At 40.0% G+C, this 16,487-nt stretch overlaps 1 protein-coding gene across 8 annotated transcripts in view; it reads right to left on the reverse strand.

Moving 5' to 3' along the window:
* Positions 1-16,487, reverse strand: part of LOC130923966 (rho guanine nucleotide exchange factor 9) — a 72,193-nt gene that overhangs the window by 13,836 nt on the left and 41,870 nt on the right. For all 8 annotated transcript variants that reach the window (XM_057850163.1, XM_057850162.1, XM_057850167.1 and 5 more), the window contains 5 exons: positions 15,853-16,053; positions 15,573-15,752; positions 12,678-12,910; positions 11,884-12,013; positions 7,875-8,006 (listed from right to left, as the gene is read on the reverse strand). In XM_057850163.1, the coding sequence (XP_057706146.1) occupies positions 7,875-8,006; positions 11,884-12,013; positions 12,678-12,910; positions 15,573-15,752; positions 15,853-16,053 (876 nt within the window). The remainder of the gene's footprint in view (positions 1-7,874; positions 8,007-11,883; positions 12,014-12,677; positions 12,911-15,572; positions 15,753-15,852; positions 16,054-16,487) is intronic.

The following is a 16,487-nucleotide window of genomic DNA, read 5'->3' on the forward strand; positions in this document are numbered from 1 at the left end:
AATCAACTTATAAAATCATGGTGCGAATTATTAACGGGTACATGGATGGAGACAGAAATATATAAATATTACATATATATATACACCGATTTTTTTTTTTTTATGGACACGACCACGTTGTGTTGAAGAAACGTATGCGGCGACCCGTTGCCGACCATTACGGTACGTGACGTCTAGGGATGGGAATCGAAATCCGATTCCAATTCGGAACCGGTTCCAAGTGTTTCGAGGCCTCGACATCACAATGAAAAAGCCTTAACGATCCCTTTAACGATTCCTAAAGACGCGTATTGCGTCGTGACGTGTGCTGTTGTCCAGACGCATCAAACTAGCATGGCGCCAAGAACCACCCGCTCCAAAGTTTGACTACACTTCACCAGGAAAGAGTGTGAAAATGAAAGGTTACGACGGGTAAGCACGAGCATTGCAGCCATAAACATAACAATGACAGCACGTAGGTTCAAACGCTCGAAAGTGTGTCTTCACTTCACGAGGAAAAATTACAACAAAGCGACTTGCAGTCATTGCAAGGTGGAGATAACTGCATCGGGAGGGAATACGACTGCGCTGTCATCACAGAGAGGCTAAGGCTCAGTCCTGGCTATACAGCTAGCTAAACTCCCAAATGACGATGCAGAAGACGTTGGTATAATTTGCTGACTTTATTCAACCATCACTTGAAGGGTGAAACTAAGAATAGAAATGAAACAAATCAAATTCTTCCCAAATAACAAACAGGTTTGCAACAACGTAAATCAGCGATGATTAGCTGCTAATAACAGTATGGTTAGCATTCGTTCGCTAGCATTAGCACATCGTTCAAACCACTACACAACTGGATTTTAGTCCCCAAACTGCGGCCCGCGGCCCAAATACGGCCCGCCTCCACATTTGATCCGGCCATTTTGAATTTTTTTTTTTCTCAATCATGTTATTTATTTTTTGGGCCTTTTCCTTGAAGAATTCAGAGAGGGTTATCTGGTTATTATCTATTTAGTTAATAGTGTTTTTATTATTAATTATTATTATTATTATTATTATTATAAAGAATCCAGAAAGGGTTATTTGATTGTGGCTTTCTGAAAAACAATAATTTTTTACATTTATGTACTTCTGCAATCGTCACACTTTTTCTGTTACAAACTGACCCCGGCCCCTCATCAGAGAAGGGAAAAGTTATGTGGCCCTCACAGGAAAAAGTTTGGGGACCCCTGCTTTAACACATATTGCCAAAGGCAGGACAAAAACCTATCTGCCAATATATATCAATATTTTTTATTTCTATTAGATAAATGTTTCAGTAAAATTTTACACATTCTTGTGTATTTGCCACTTATTGCCACAGTTAACATTGAGGCTTTGGACCTCTTTTGATCTCGTTGTGAGTTTGTAAGGTTGTGACTTCTGATTAAACAAACTCGATGCCAATCAAAACGTTTGTTCTTCTTTTCCCCCAAATTAGAATCGATATGAGAATCGATAAAGAATCGAATCGTTAAGCAATATCGATAATGGAATCGGAATCGTAAAAATCCTATCAATTCCCATCCCTAGTGACGTCACCATTTTGTTTCGGTAATACGTCACTCTAATCGGCCGAATGATTTCGTCTGTGTTAAATTCTGCTTTTTTCACTCTTCATAAAGAAAAATTTAGTTTATTGAACTCATTTGAATCGACGTTTATTGCAGCTCCGCAACTCGGACCATAACAAACGTAAGCACACGCACTTCCTGTGTCCGTCAACTATACCGGTCCCTCGGGAAACTCAAACCCAAATAACAATAGTTCCTATTGTTACTGTTGGGTTGACAGCGATGAGCTCTCACGGATTTCCGACTTACGTTCTCACTTTCATTTTACCGTATCAATCCATGGAAGAAACATGTATTCATCATGATGAAACGAGCAAGTTATACAGCAGCCTTTAAAAGAAAAGTCAAATCTGTTTTGTTTTCTCCTAGATTCTGGTAAGTTGGAGAAGTTGTCAAATCATATTATTACCGTAAATATTGTCAGTTTATGGTAATGTTTTGAATTACCAATGTGCTATGCCTGTGCTGTGTTTCACCAGTCAGTAAAATGACATTTGTGTATCTGTACACGAGCTCTGTTTTCTTGTATTCTTCTATTCATTGGTGCTAAAATTTGGGTACGTGTTATAAACGGGTACAATAATTTTCCCCAGGTTTTACAAGTAAATTTGGGGTGTGCGTTATACACGGGTGCGCCTTATATTCGGGAAATTACTGTACTATCCCAAAAATATTTAGTACTCCAACTGCGACCTTGATGACCATGCTTAAAACATAGAAGCACAGGAGGCACAAGTGTAAAAGAACTGCATTGACACCTGATTAGTCCCAGCTAACCCTAAATTTATTTCAATATTTCAAAAGCTGTTTTTCTACAAGGCTACGACACAACGGTACCTTCGTGTACATATGTAGGGTGTCGTTTTTTGTTTGTTTGTTTGTTTTTTTTAAATCTACTGTATAGAGCTTTAAATTACACACATTCACAATTTCCCAAAAGGCATGTTGCAAAATCTGACCATGACAACAGCCCAGTGCATCCAGCACAAATAACCTTAGCCAATGCAATGTATTTACTTCAATGTACTATTCACATAAAATGTAACTGCCACATAATAACACTACTGCCTTAGGCACAAACAACACACAGTCACATGATCAGGTCAGCAGGGGTAAAAGAGACAGAACCTTTAATAAGCATGCAAAGATAAAGTAAGCATCCATGTATAGCGGTGATAAGAACAATATGAGAGGGAACGATAGAGGGCTAACGCCCTAGAGGCCTGTCGCTGGATCAAGAATGCGAGAGAAGTATGGGAGGAAAAAAAAGACTGAAATGTATAATTCAGCGTATCCTTGAGCTTCTTTCTGTGGCAGTGCAAAAAACTGAGATCTGCACAATTCTTGAATTGATTTGTGATGCTAGAAATGATCAGCTGTGCTAAAGGATGGATGAGGTGAAGAAATGATTGAACACAGCACTAACAGCAATATTCCCTCTAATTTTTCATGTGTCCGAGCAGACACACAAGCTCCCTGAGCACACTGCGGACCATGGTGAGCAACATCAATTGTGTAAACGGTGGCCGCACGCCAGTATCACGCGTGTTCAAAAACTTGGATCAAAGGTACATGGCTTATTAAAAACAATTAAATTACAGCAGCGATTTTCATTAGTTTACTTTCAATATAATTGATTTGGCCCACTTAAAATGAAAAAGATCAAACTGTCGTTGTTCATGAGATGTGTACTATGTTATATGTGAGAGTCTTGCTTTAACCATAGGAAGAGTCCCGCTTTGGCCTGCAGTTGTGGCATGGGTGAGTTAATAAATAAAACATAATGAACAACCACAATGGGAGTACAGTATATCAAACTCCCACGTTAAAACTGTTCAGACAATAAGGATGCTCAAGATTCCTATTCTCCGCGTCTGAGCAGCCACACTGCAAAAACACACCTCCTTAAAACTAGTTAAATTCCCTTGTTTTCACTGTAAATCTACTTGAAATAAGTGAAATGATCTGTCAGTGCTTCAAGTAAATTTTACTTTTATTTTAAGAAAAATCGCCAGCTGAAAATAAGCTTTAAAGACTTATTTTAAGCAATATATTAGTATATTTAACCTTTAAAGTTTTGCAAGGTAATAAATGTTCTTAATTCAAGAATAGATATTGTTCAAAACATTATTTGAAACCAAATTTTTCTAGACACCTGTTGCTCATTGAGTTACATTGCAAAATGGTACAGAAAACAATTTTGTCGGTCTAATTACCGTTTTGGCCCCGAATATAAGATGGTGTTTTTTGCATTGAAATAACACTGAAAAACAGGGGTCGTCTCATATTCGCGGTATAGATATTATTCCCACTCACGACGCTAGATGGCGCCAGATATCATTGAAGCAATGTTCTGTCATGACAGATCTCAGCTACTCTCAAGTTTAACCAGTTTGCATTATTTTATTGCAATGTTTTTCCTTATTCCTTGATTTGTTTCAAGACTACAGTTACAGTTAGACTTCACTTTGATGGTTAATGCAGTTATTGCAATTTTGTTGTTTTATCACAATAGATTGGTTTATCTACATTTCAAAAACCAGAAGCCATTCATTTACGAATGTGATTGCACTTTAGTTTACATATTTAAATGTTCAGATATTAAGATTTTAATGAGGCAAAATAACATGCTTTTCCTCTAAAATATATTGTTATAATCATTTGTTTCGGATGTACTGCAATTATTTTCTGTATAAAAATTTAATTTGGTGTTCAAAAAGTCTTTTTTCAAACTTGAGTCTTGAAAAACAGGAGTTCGTCTTATAATCAGGGCCGTCTTATATTCGGGCCAATACGGTAACTAGATTATATCAGTTCTAAAAATGATAATAATTAATACTGTAGCGTTTGCAAAGATTGGCAGCGTAATGTTGCTTCAGTAAATCAGCACTGGAGTCAAGCTAACTTTACCCCACCAATGGGAGCGTCACGTTGCCGTATTGAACCCACCAATAGGAGCTTCGCGTTGCCGTATCGAACGCACCAATAGGACTTTCGCGCTGAAACATCACAGCGGCACCGACGGTTGTCCTAATCGCGTTGTCTTATCGAACGCACCAATAGGAGTGTCACGCTGAAACTAGAGCTGTCCCGACTAGTCGACATAGTCGACGTCATCGATGACGTAAATCCGTCGACGAGCACAACATCCCGCCGACGGTTAATGAAGGGTTAAAAAAATATATGTGTGGTAAGTTCAGAATGTCGGACGCTCTGCATGCAAGCCGGGAAAGCGGCACAAAGCCAAAAAAGCGCACCAGACCAGAGTGTCCAAAACATTGACTTATTTCAAAGAAACAAAGGAGGGTACACTCTTGTGTCCTGTCTCTTCAATGCCAAGCTTGGCTGCACGTCGGCCGTGAATAAACACCTCAAGCGTCGTCACCCAGTTTGTAAGTCCATCTGACTAACTAACGACATGTTTTATTGAAGTTGCTAAGCCTGTCACGATATGCAATGAGTCCATTTATCGCACGGCAAATAAAAATGAGAGCGGTAATTTTCACGGCTACCTTTTATCGGTGCGCGCGTGCGTGCATACATTGGTGCGTGCGTGCTGATGGCATATGAGACTCCAGTTCCTTTCTCTTATCAACACGCTGTAGAATTAAAGTTCAGACATACATAATAAGAAAATACATCTATATTAAACACTGTAACGTTAGCACTGCTACACTGAGGTGAATGGGGGGAAAAAGGCAACCTGCTATAAAACATTGGCAGTCGTCTCGTGAAAGCAAACTTGCGGTTAAAAGGTGACACTTCAAACATGAAAAATCGCTGGTTAACAGCATTTGCAAACGAAAAAAATGACCACAAAAAATCTATTACTGACAGTGCATGCAATGACAAAAAGTGCTTTTTTGCGGAGTGTAAAGCTGAAGTTAGCGGTTTAGCGAATGTACTTCCGGTGAACATTTAAAAAAAAAAAAGCATGTCATGTTCATCATATAAATAGCGATTTCTGGAGTTAATCCCACATACTTCAGAATTCAGATTCCACACTAAGAATACCTTTCAAATGACACCCTTTATGAAAAATCTGGTGGCAATGAATAATTATTATAATTATTATAATACTATTATATATAGTACTATACTATAATATTAATGCTAGGTGTTTTTTCTTAAGAACTGTTTTGAATCATGTTGGAAAGCCGAAGTCAGTGTTCTGAATCTGGTTACATTCCATTCTTTTGCACTAGTTAATTCTATCAGCATTTGAACTCATTGTTTATTTGTGATTTATTATTGTTATTTACATGTTTATTTGTACTTTAATAAATTATTTAAGTGTTCCAATATATTTTTGTGAATTGATAAGCGTCAACAAAAATTTCATTGCCAAATTAGTAAAAAGAAAAAAAAAACATTTTTTAAAAATTATTAGATTAGTCATCTAATCGTAAAAATAGTCAGCTGACTAATCGGGAGAAAATTAGTCGTTTGGGACAGCCCTAGTTGAAACATCACAGCGGCAGCGACAATTGTCCTAGTCGCGTTGACGTATCGAACGCACCAATAGGAGCGTCGCGTTGCCATATCGAACGCACCAATAGGAGCGTCGCATTGCCATATCGAACGCACCAATAGGAGCGTCGCGTTGCCATATCGAATGCACCAATAGGAGCGTCGCGTTGCCATATCGAACGCACCAATAGGAGTGTCGCTCTGACAGATCACAGCGGCGCTAACAGACATTAGATCTATTGATGCTACATTACGTTTCTGTTCAATTTTATTTTGTGCACTGGATGGATTTTCTTGTGCGCTGAGTATGTGTAAGCACTGTGCAATTGCACACACGTGTAGCTTAGAGGGAACATTGACTAACAGCATGTAATACATACATGAAGCGCACTGGGTGTCTGAAGGGCCATTTACATGCTAACGCTCCAAGAATACGACACATTACATGTTTGCATTTACATGGTTCCATCTTGGTCCCTTCTCTATTCAAACAATGTCGCAATTCCGCGTGGTATACATGCTACACGTGTCCCTCCTTAGCAACAGTAGCTAATGCATATATATTAATAAGCGGAAGTGACGTGTTGCTTGCGGTACGCCATTAAAGCCGACGTTCCACCATTTTCTAATGTTTACTAACAGCGATTGCGCTTGCTTAAAGTGATGTGTTCGAGTGTTGACGTCATCGGCGCGAGAGCATTCCATTCATATGGTTGCGGAGCAATCCCCCCAATTCAATCATTCTGCTTTGGAGGCTGGAATCAAAAGTTCATCTTCATCTTCCGTTTTCGCTGTCTCGTGTAAAGGCGGGGCCATTCCGCAACTATCGTTGCGTCTTAGTGTCGTAGTGTCACCATGTAAACGGACCCTATTCTAAGGATAATTAGACGGATCATTTTTTTGCCTTGTAATTTGGACAATATTTGAGACCTGTCTGCACTATGTTTAAGGTGCGTTTATAAACGCCAAACTCCTGCAAACGACGCCTCCGCAAAAAAGAGCAGCCGTGTTTGACGTCATCATCCGTACGGGTCACCTTTGAACAGGAAACTCATAATTTTTCGGCATTGTTGTCTTCTCCGGAAGTATTCAAGAATAAATTTACAAGCTCTTGCAGTTGTAAAAAGGGGAGCAAGAAAGCTACGTTGGTACCATTCTCCTACATTGTTTACGATGCCGCCACACAAAAAATAGCGATGGCACGCTCCATGACGTCACTTCTGTTGGCTCTGATTTTACATGGATAGCTGACGGCTACACTAGCCCGTGTATCCGGAGTTTAAGAAATTATCTGGATCTCTAGCCCGTGTAATAATATATCCGGACAAGCGGTACATTTGTGTAGCCGACATGCCGTATAGTATAATAAATTGAACTTTTAAGACAATTATTCGTCCTAGTGTAAACGTAGCCTAAATGGTGAGATAATTGTTTTCAGTTCAAATTTGGATTTGTGTGAGGACGCATTGTCTTTGCCTTGGTGAGACTGTGTGCAAGCGTCTCGCTGCAGTCGTGACTGTGTCTTTGTGTGCACATATAGCCAAGTGTAGCCAAGCATAAACATTCGTCTGACAGGGGAGCACAGCCTCGGTGCATGGAAGCCCAAACTACTGCAGCTACATTTTCAGAAATGTGCTGAGCATTTGAACTTAAGTGAGTCGCATTGCCTTCAAGCATTTCCATCGTCAGCATGGGATGCACAACTTTCAAGGAGCGGTCTGGGTTTGTAATTCTCTCTATCAGCTGCTTCTCAAGCAAACAGGAATCAAAATGAAAGGAGGAAAGTGAACAAAGATAAAGACATTCTACCTTCTTACAGAGAACCAGCTGGTGATCAAAGAGGAAGAAGATTCGCTGCTGGCTGCGCCCATATGGCTGATAGATCCAAGACAGCTCCCCAGTGTAGATGAGCTCTGAGCTTCTGTCCAAGATATCATCCCCCTAGAGACATTAAAACGGATACAAAAATCAATACATCAAAGGCTATAAGTTAAATATATAAATATCTATATGTATATATGTTTGTTCTTTTCCTAAATATTGTTAATCCAGAAGTAATATTTGCTTTCCAACTACAGCATAAAGAATATATTAAGTATAGGACTAAAAGCCCCTGTCAGCTAAATGGACTTCAATTGGTTAAGTTGCTTAAAGGGATCCACGGATAGAAAGACTTGTAGTTCTTATGAGATAAACGTTATTATGAGTTAAAATAATTTGATATTGAAACCCCTCTTGATGTTTGCGTTTCTTTTGTTGCTATAGTAATATTAGTGACTGTATTTTACTACTTAGCAAAGACAAATAGCAGAAGACATACATTTGAGACTTACCCACAGTATAATACATACATATATTTTTTGACTAGCGTCACTTTGAGTCAGGGAAATTCAGGATGTATGACAAACGGAACAGCATTAACTGTATTTAATGCATATGACAATAACCTTGAACTTAATAAGCAATGTCTACTGAAAAGCGCTATATAAGTATAACACCATTTACCATTTTGTCTTAAAGGGAACCACAGATAGAAAGACTTGTATTTCTTAAAAGATGAAAGTTATTATGAGTTAAGGGTTAGGGTGATAATGATATTAAAGTGCCTATGACAGCAATAGGCATGTTTTTTTTCATATTTTCCGCAGTATTTTATGCTCCTCAATGAAATGGACCGCTTGGATGTGTGTTGAAGTGATCGCTATATTTATTTAGTTTTTTTAAATCCCGCGCTATGAAAATGAGTGACTTCAGGCTCCAGTCTCGAGTTGAGACAGAGGGCGATTTGGCATGTACGGTAGAAGGAGTCCTCTTCACTGTCCAGCCGTACTGTTGTATGAGAAGGACTAAGGATTCAGCTGATTTTGTGGATTAATTCGTTTATTTTTCGTATCACGCCAGCCAAACGGCTGCAGAAAAAAATTTCTGCACCAGGGAGAGGCGTGTGAGCCTTTTTGGGGTTTCAAAAGGTTCCCATTCACCTGTGGATATTGGCCAAAACAAGCCCTACTTCTGTGGGACCATTGAACTTACGAGGAAGAGAGTAAACCTCGTGCTTTGTATTACAGTATGTCAAATACTGGGATCATTTTAATACGTAGGTGGCTTGCATTTTGTGGCTGACATGCTCCTTGTCGACTCGGGGACGACACCAGCGGCTTGTCGCACATCCCCCCGTCGGGAGAGCACTATACTCGGCTTGTTGCTCTCTTCATGTGCCTGGTGTTCTGTCAAATTTTCCACCCAATCAGAAATTGAAACTTTGTGTTTAAAAATAGCTGCGAATACAGCGATTACAAAGTAAACACTACAAACTTTCTTTTAAAAAAAGGACTACTTCCGTTTGATCATGGATGAGCACGTACTGTAAAAAGCTCTCCTCATACACATTGTCACGTTAGCTGCACAACAACTGCAGCCGCTCTCGTATGACTCTCGCTGTTTACGTCTTCGCCGTGTAGTAAAGCATTATTTTGCCATATTCGTGTTGACCATTTGGCAGCTACACGCTCCTCCGACGTCGGCCAGTTTGTTCGGCGGTCATTGTCCAACTGCTTCCCTGGCGAGCTCTCCTGTCCATAGTAGCAGGGGAACAAGCTGTAACCTGCTCTCCGCCGGGCGGGTTGCCAATCGGCAAAGACAATTGACAACCCTGCGGCAGTGTGACATGATCCGGGCTAGTTTTGTGTGATTTTTCGCTTCGAAAAGCGAAAAATAAGACACTGAGACGTCACTCGGTTCGGGTTAGCATTTCGGCTAGCTGTCACGTCTCTTGGTTTGTTTACATTCTCCGGAGCCGGGGGGGGGCGGGAAATTTCAAAAGCCTGACTAACTACGGCGGCATAATACAGCATTCGGGAGGTGCGACAGTAAAGGTGAAGTGGACAGTTTTGACCATTTTGGAGTAATTTTGCCATGTCGTACTGAATAAATGCGTTTTTATTATTTCATATTCCAATTAGCACAAGATTGTTATTTGTCATGACCATACCATTTGTTTAGCAATTGGGAAAAATACTTTGATAAAAAGAATATCCTTTAAAAATATTGGAATACAGAGACTGAAACAATAACATTTTGCAGCTCTCTCCATCGCATTTTCCTCGTTATGAATAATTACCCCTCAATGGGCTGTCTACTAAATCAGATGAAACCATTCTCGTGCTGACGTCATCCATCTGTTGGGGACGCTAGAGCCCTATAATGGTAGGTGTGGCTAGACGGCGGATTAAAACACAAATTTCTCGTCATCTGCGCTTTGCCAAATTGTTGTATATCTTCGAATCGTCTCAAAATATGATTCTCATTTACATGATAATGCTATCTAAGATTTTTTTTAACCCTGTTGTACGCACTTTAAAACCCCTCTTGATCTTCTTGTTTTTATACAATTTGTAAAATTAGTTTAACTAGTAGGTCGCCATTGTTGTGGACATCGCAGGGTGGTGACGTCACATGGTTATGACTCTAGTGACATAAACATGTCATCTGTTCAATCATTTCAATTTGAACTCGAGAGGAACATTAATGAGCATGACAACACTGTTGATATTTCAGAAAACAAGCAGCAAAAGCAGAATGAGCAGGAAAGACGGGATGAGACAAGAGTAGGAAAAAAAAAAGCGTTTTGCCAAAATGTTCTACACTGGCGAAACGGCCTCCTTTGACACCCAAAGAATTACCGTGCGCTTTCAGCTTGTTTTGTTTAGATGCATACAAACAGAACATTCTAAAGATGCCTTAAGAAAACACTTTAACGTAGTAATATCAATTTAGGGTGGTTTAAATATGCTACATCAATATGCTACATCAATCAAATGATCAGCTCATCAGCAAGCTCTGCAGGAGCCTGATAACGATCATGATTATTTGATTCAGCTGTGTTAAAGGAGGGACACATGGAAAACAAGCTAGATAGTGGCACTCGAGGACCAGGGTTGCTGACCCCTGAGCTAAAGGTGGAAAAGCGCTATATAAGTATAACACCATTTAGCATTTACATGATAAATGTGGTTAGGAATCTGCTTTAAAGCTACCACAAGAAAACACAATGCCTAAAAGTATTAGAGGGAAACACATGCAAAAAGTATTTTGAGACAATGAAAAGGTAATAAAATACTCAATAAAAACACAAATAGTAAGTACTTGCTGCTTTTAACCGATGGGCGCATGTGGACGTCTCGTCACACAGAAGGAATTGCAGTAACCCGTTAGTATTCGTCGAGTGACAGTGAATCTACGTCATCATCCCGAGCGTCCATTGAGCGCTCAAAACATGGTGGACTCTGTAGGTCAAAACATGTACTAAATATTATAGTTTTTTAATCAATGGCAATATTTTATGTGTTTCTAATAACATATTATAGTAAAAGAGAACAATTGTGGCTTATTATAGCCTACAAGTCTTTAAGGTCGAGGTTCCCTTTAAGAACAATGATCTAGAATGCTCAAAACGTCACAGGACTGTCAAAAATAGTCACCTCTTTCTGCATTATTCGGAAACAGTAAGCCTAATTGTTGCTAATATTGTCTCAAAGTATTTTTTGACAATACATGAAAATATCAGTCACATAGATTTCAGCAGGCTTGTTTTGTTAAAATTGATTGTTCTAAGCCTTAGAGAAGGAAGCTCATCAGCCATTCTCTTTAAAACCACAGGGTTAAAAATCAGATCATTGTTTTATATATTGCATCATTCAAACATCTTTATAAATAGTATGGGAAGATGACATGGCACATGCGTTTGCTTTTATAATCCAGGGAGAAGACATTTACACTGCACTCACCCACATTCATGCACACACGCACACGTACCTACCTCCCAGTCCAAAACAGATGCTTGCCACTGGGCAATTTTGTCAATGTTTTCTAGCCTCCTCTTCCTCTCATTGATCTGCTGGGTGACGTTTCGCATTACTGCCAGGGCTGCTGCCACGTATCGATAGTCGCTACAGAAACAGCGCACACATAATGACTCTTGGGGAATTAAACGGCCAAGTTAAGGTCTTTGAAATCTGGCTACTCTTTTAAAAAATCTGGTGATGTTGCAGTAATAAAAGATATAGTCTACTTCATTAGACATAGGCTGCTTACTGGAGTAAAGTAACAGAGGCAAGTATACTGGACTAACCTCTAAATAGCAAGTCACTTTTGAATTCCAATTAGCCACTTTATCGGCTAAATTACTGTATGACTACGTCCATGCTATCTGAGTGGAATGTTTTTCCTCATGGCTTCTGATTGAAATTGATCCAAATATAGTGTTTGGGTTTGACAGAGGGAGGAGTGGCCTACAGCTGGCACAATCTCTCCAGTCAAACACTGCGAATTGGCAGGCCTCATTGGCAGAGTTGGCACCTGTCCTTATCTGGCTGAGAGCGCCTGGTTTGTGAATGACCTGCAGCTGGCTGAGTTATGCTAAATCTCTTACACTGTGTTTGCATGGATGCATGCACATCTGTATTTCCCAGTTACTTTAGAAAAGAGTTACTGAAGTATCATCCTGAACATATCCCAAATTTCCATAGGCAATGGAACAGAAGAGGAATTCACCATAGACTCTCCCTTTAGGGAATAATTACTACTAATTCAATGTTCTACAGTGTGTCATACCTGTGCTCTTGTGCAGTGTATTTGAGAAGCTCTGCCAACTGGAGGGGATATTTGCAGATCTTCTGGACAGGTGTGAGCAAGAAGCCGTCTATGGCAATGTCAATCATTTGCTGGAGGAGTCGACAGGCCTCAAAGAAGTGCTGGTACCTGCCATCCCTCATCAACTTGCTCAGCTCCATGCAGGCGTCCAAGTGGTTATTACAGTACTCTGAATAGATCCAGAAACCATCTTGCTGTAATGTTAGAAGAGTAGTGATATCAAATTAAAATTTTTAAATGATCATCACTCAAACTTAGCATGCAATTCAAAAATATTTATTCTTTTTCTTTCAGCTTGTGTCTTTACAGCATGCAGATTTTTTTTCCCATTTAAAGACAGGTATCCAAAAAGACAATGCGAATATACTTATCCCAATATTGCTCCTTCCTGACCGACAATGTCAAATGCCAGACAATCTTATTCTGATAAGATAATTTAATAAGGTTGTATTCATACTTGAGTTGCTTTAAAGTGGTTTAAAGTATAATAGTGTCTGAAGTAGGCCTGAACTTGCCTGGTGAGTCGCCAGACTCACTATAGAGTCTGGCGACCATTCGGCGGATCAAATTCCCAGGGCGGAGCAAGCTACAGCAAACAGACAGCGGAGTGGACCAATCAGCGACAGGTGGACGCGCCGTTGATAAAGCGACAAGAAACTAGCGCGAGGGAATAAACATACGAGGATAGCTGAGAACAGAGAAGTTTATTCAGCATGTCTAGCGCGAGACAGACTGTTGGTTTTAGCGACTCGATGTGTTTTTGGTCATTTAAAACTGTATTTACCGCGGATTGGAACATATTCTTGGCTTTCTCGTTCGCCATCTGTGTTGTTTTAGAGACGACTTCAAACGCGCAAGAGTGACGTTGCTCGTTAAGAAGACGTCACGCAAATAAACAAATCTGATTGCACGGATGATTTCGTTCGGGCTCGAGAGGTCAATTAGCAGATGGGTCCCAGACTCTTCTCACAGTGTTTGAAAAATACAGGGAAAATAGTAAGGCTTGAACGATAGTGGTAAAAACTATCATTGGGATTTTTGGGGGGTTTGCGATATATTGCAATATTATATTGTGATATTAAAATTAGAAGAATTTTCACCAGATCACATGAATAGCTCTGTTTGGGATAAGCTTGAATGATATTAGGAAAAATTACTTGCTCTTACACTTACTTTTTGCATTGGTTGGACTGGTGCGCCTAACGTTTTTCATAAGGTGCACCAGCACAGAACGTAGGCGGACACACATTTTTCATTGCATCACCTTTAACGCCATACTATTAATCACTCACCATAACATTCATATAATTCATTCATTCATTCACCTTCCTCACGAGGGTCGCACAGTTGCTGGGGCCAATCACAACTAACTCCAGGCAGAATGCAGGGTACACACTGAACAGGTTGCCACCCAGCCGCAGGGCACATATAGACACACAATCATTCACGCACACACTCAAACCTACGGACAATTTGGAGTGTTCAATCAGCAGGATCCCCGAAAAAAACCCATGCAGGCATGGAAAGAACATGCAAACTCCACAAACGAAGGCCAGAGCCGAGATTGAACCCACAATCCCAGAGCTGTAACGTGGACCTGCTAACCACTGTGCCACCGTGCCGCCTTCATAATGTGTTTTTAAACAAGAATAACTAATAGAAAAATGCTTGTCTTTATGTAACGCTTCATTGAGTGAGTCCACTCGGCCTCTCACATCTCCCTCCTGCCAAGCAGTGCGACGAAACCGTTTTCTTGTGGTCACCAGTGCAGCTGTCGTTTGTTAATTAAAGTTAACAATGACCGACAGGTTTGTAGCTTTGATCTGGCCATAGACGACTCGGTGGTGCTAAAATCAAAGACAACTCATTCATTGTGTAAGTGAGAGGCTGTTCTTGGCAGCTTAACTGTCAAAGCGTTAGTGAATTTGTGGCGCTGTACGAGCATGAAGCAGAAAAACAAGTTTGCGTGTTCAAAACAATATATATACATCGCACGTCCTTGCTATGCGAGTATTGCGCATCCGCACATCGCGATGACGATGTTCAAACGATATATCGTCCAGGCCATGTCTGAAGTACGTCAAGGGAAACAGTTTTAATAATTGCACATATTGAATATGACCAAAAATGTTAATGTTTGCGGGGAATAACGACATCTCCCGATGCAAGACACCATGAGATGGAATGAGGAACAAAATAAAGCTAATCAAAGAAACATCCCGAAAGACAAACAAGAAAACTGCTGTGAATGAAAACAAGCAGGTCTTAACCAATGCTGTATTCTTTCATAAAATGGGTTCCCAAGACAGCATGGAGCAGTTTCCAAATCAAGACGTATTTTTCTGAGAATACCGCCATTCTACACCGCTCCCTTGTCCCGTTCCTTTAGGAACACTTGGCAAAGACTGTCTTATAAATTGAAATTTCTATCCAGCGTTTGTTTTTTTGTGAGATCACGTGAACTGAATCTTTATCTGTGTGGTGATGTGATGCATCTAAAATATGCTGCATCCATATTTATATTTGACACGCAAAAAAAATACATTTTTAATTTTGTTTTGTTACTTACAGTACTAGGCTACCACAATTGCTTCTTCTACTTTTCCTATCCCTCTCAATTCAAGTGTTCGCTCCAGCTATCCAGCACACAGCTAGCACCAGGCCACACATTTCCATCTTGACCCAAAATCATGCTTATGCGTTGCATATCGTGAACAGAGTGGGATGCGAGCCTGTATGTCCGCGTTAACAGTTAAAAGGCTTAGGTAAAAGTAGTTTTCAGACTGGTCGTGCATGCTTACGTTTGCAAATGTGATACTTAAAACATTATCTTTGAAAAGTGCACAGTGAACTCACATGTTCCAAAAAACATGGTCCAATTTCAGAAAGGTGAGGCTCCTCTGTGTTGTACTGTTTTTCCAAGTCCCTGACAAATCCCATTTGGAAGCGATAGATGTCCTCAATGTTCCCAAAGATGACCTTCAGTTGGTCATCATTGAACATGTCCACACGCTTCCTGCACTGGCGCAGATAACCCTGCAAAGGAAAGGGTTAAAGTTCAATAATGTTATCAAAGCTGGCTAACAGCAATACATGATATCTAATAACCAATCTGTAGCCTATATCCATTTGATACCTCACAGATGTCCTTGAGGTGCTTGATGTAATGTCTCTCTGTGCTCATGATCTCATTGATGACGTTAGCTCTCATCTGGTCACGGTTCTGGAGAGGCGAGCCTAGACACAAACAGTCATTGGCTGGGTCCAGGTGCCCATTTTGAACATCGCTGGTCCCTTCAGCTGGTTCCCCTCCTCCATCTTCTTGATTGACCCATAACTAAAGAAAAATACATTCACATGCACAGACATGTACAAGTGAGGACTTGGCAAATTGTGAGTTAAATCCATTGGTGAAAATATATTCACAAGCAAATCAAAGTAGGAAACCTTAATTTAAAAATCTAATGGCACTGAGACCAATAAAACTCACACATCAGTCACAGACACTAGAACACACTCCATAGCACTTTTAAAACTTACTCCCAGACTTTCCCCTTCACATATGCACACATATACAGTGGATATAGACTAGAGGTGACCACACCACGTTTATATCTACTGTATATCGTTGTTTGTCCTAACTACAGTATATGCTGAAAACTTCTCCTACTTGGGGCTCTGCAAAACGATTCAATATTCTTTTAAACCCAAACATTGTCATTGCAAAAAAAATAATAATAATAATAATGTTGAGATTCTGTAGTCATTATG

This window comes from Corythoichthys intestinalis, chromosome 11 (assembly GCF_030265065.1).
Source record: "Corythoichthys intestinalis isolate RoL2023-P3 chromosome 11, ASM3026506v1, whole genome shotgun sequence".
NCBI classification, from domain to species: domain Eukaryota; kingdom Metazoa; phylum Chordata; class Actinopteri; order Syngnathiformes; family Syngnathidae; genus Corythoichthys; species Corythoichthys intestinalis.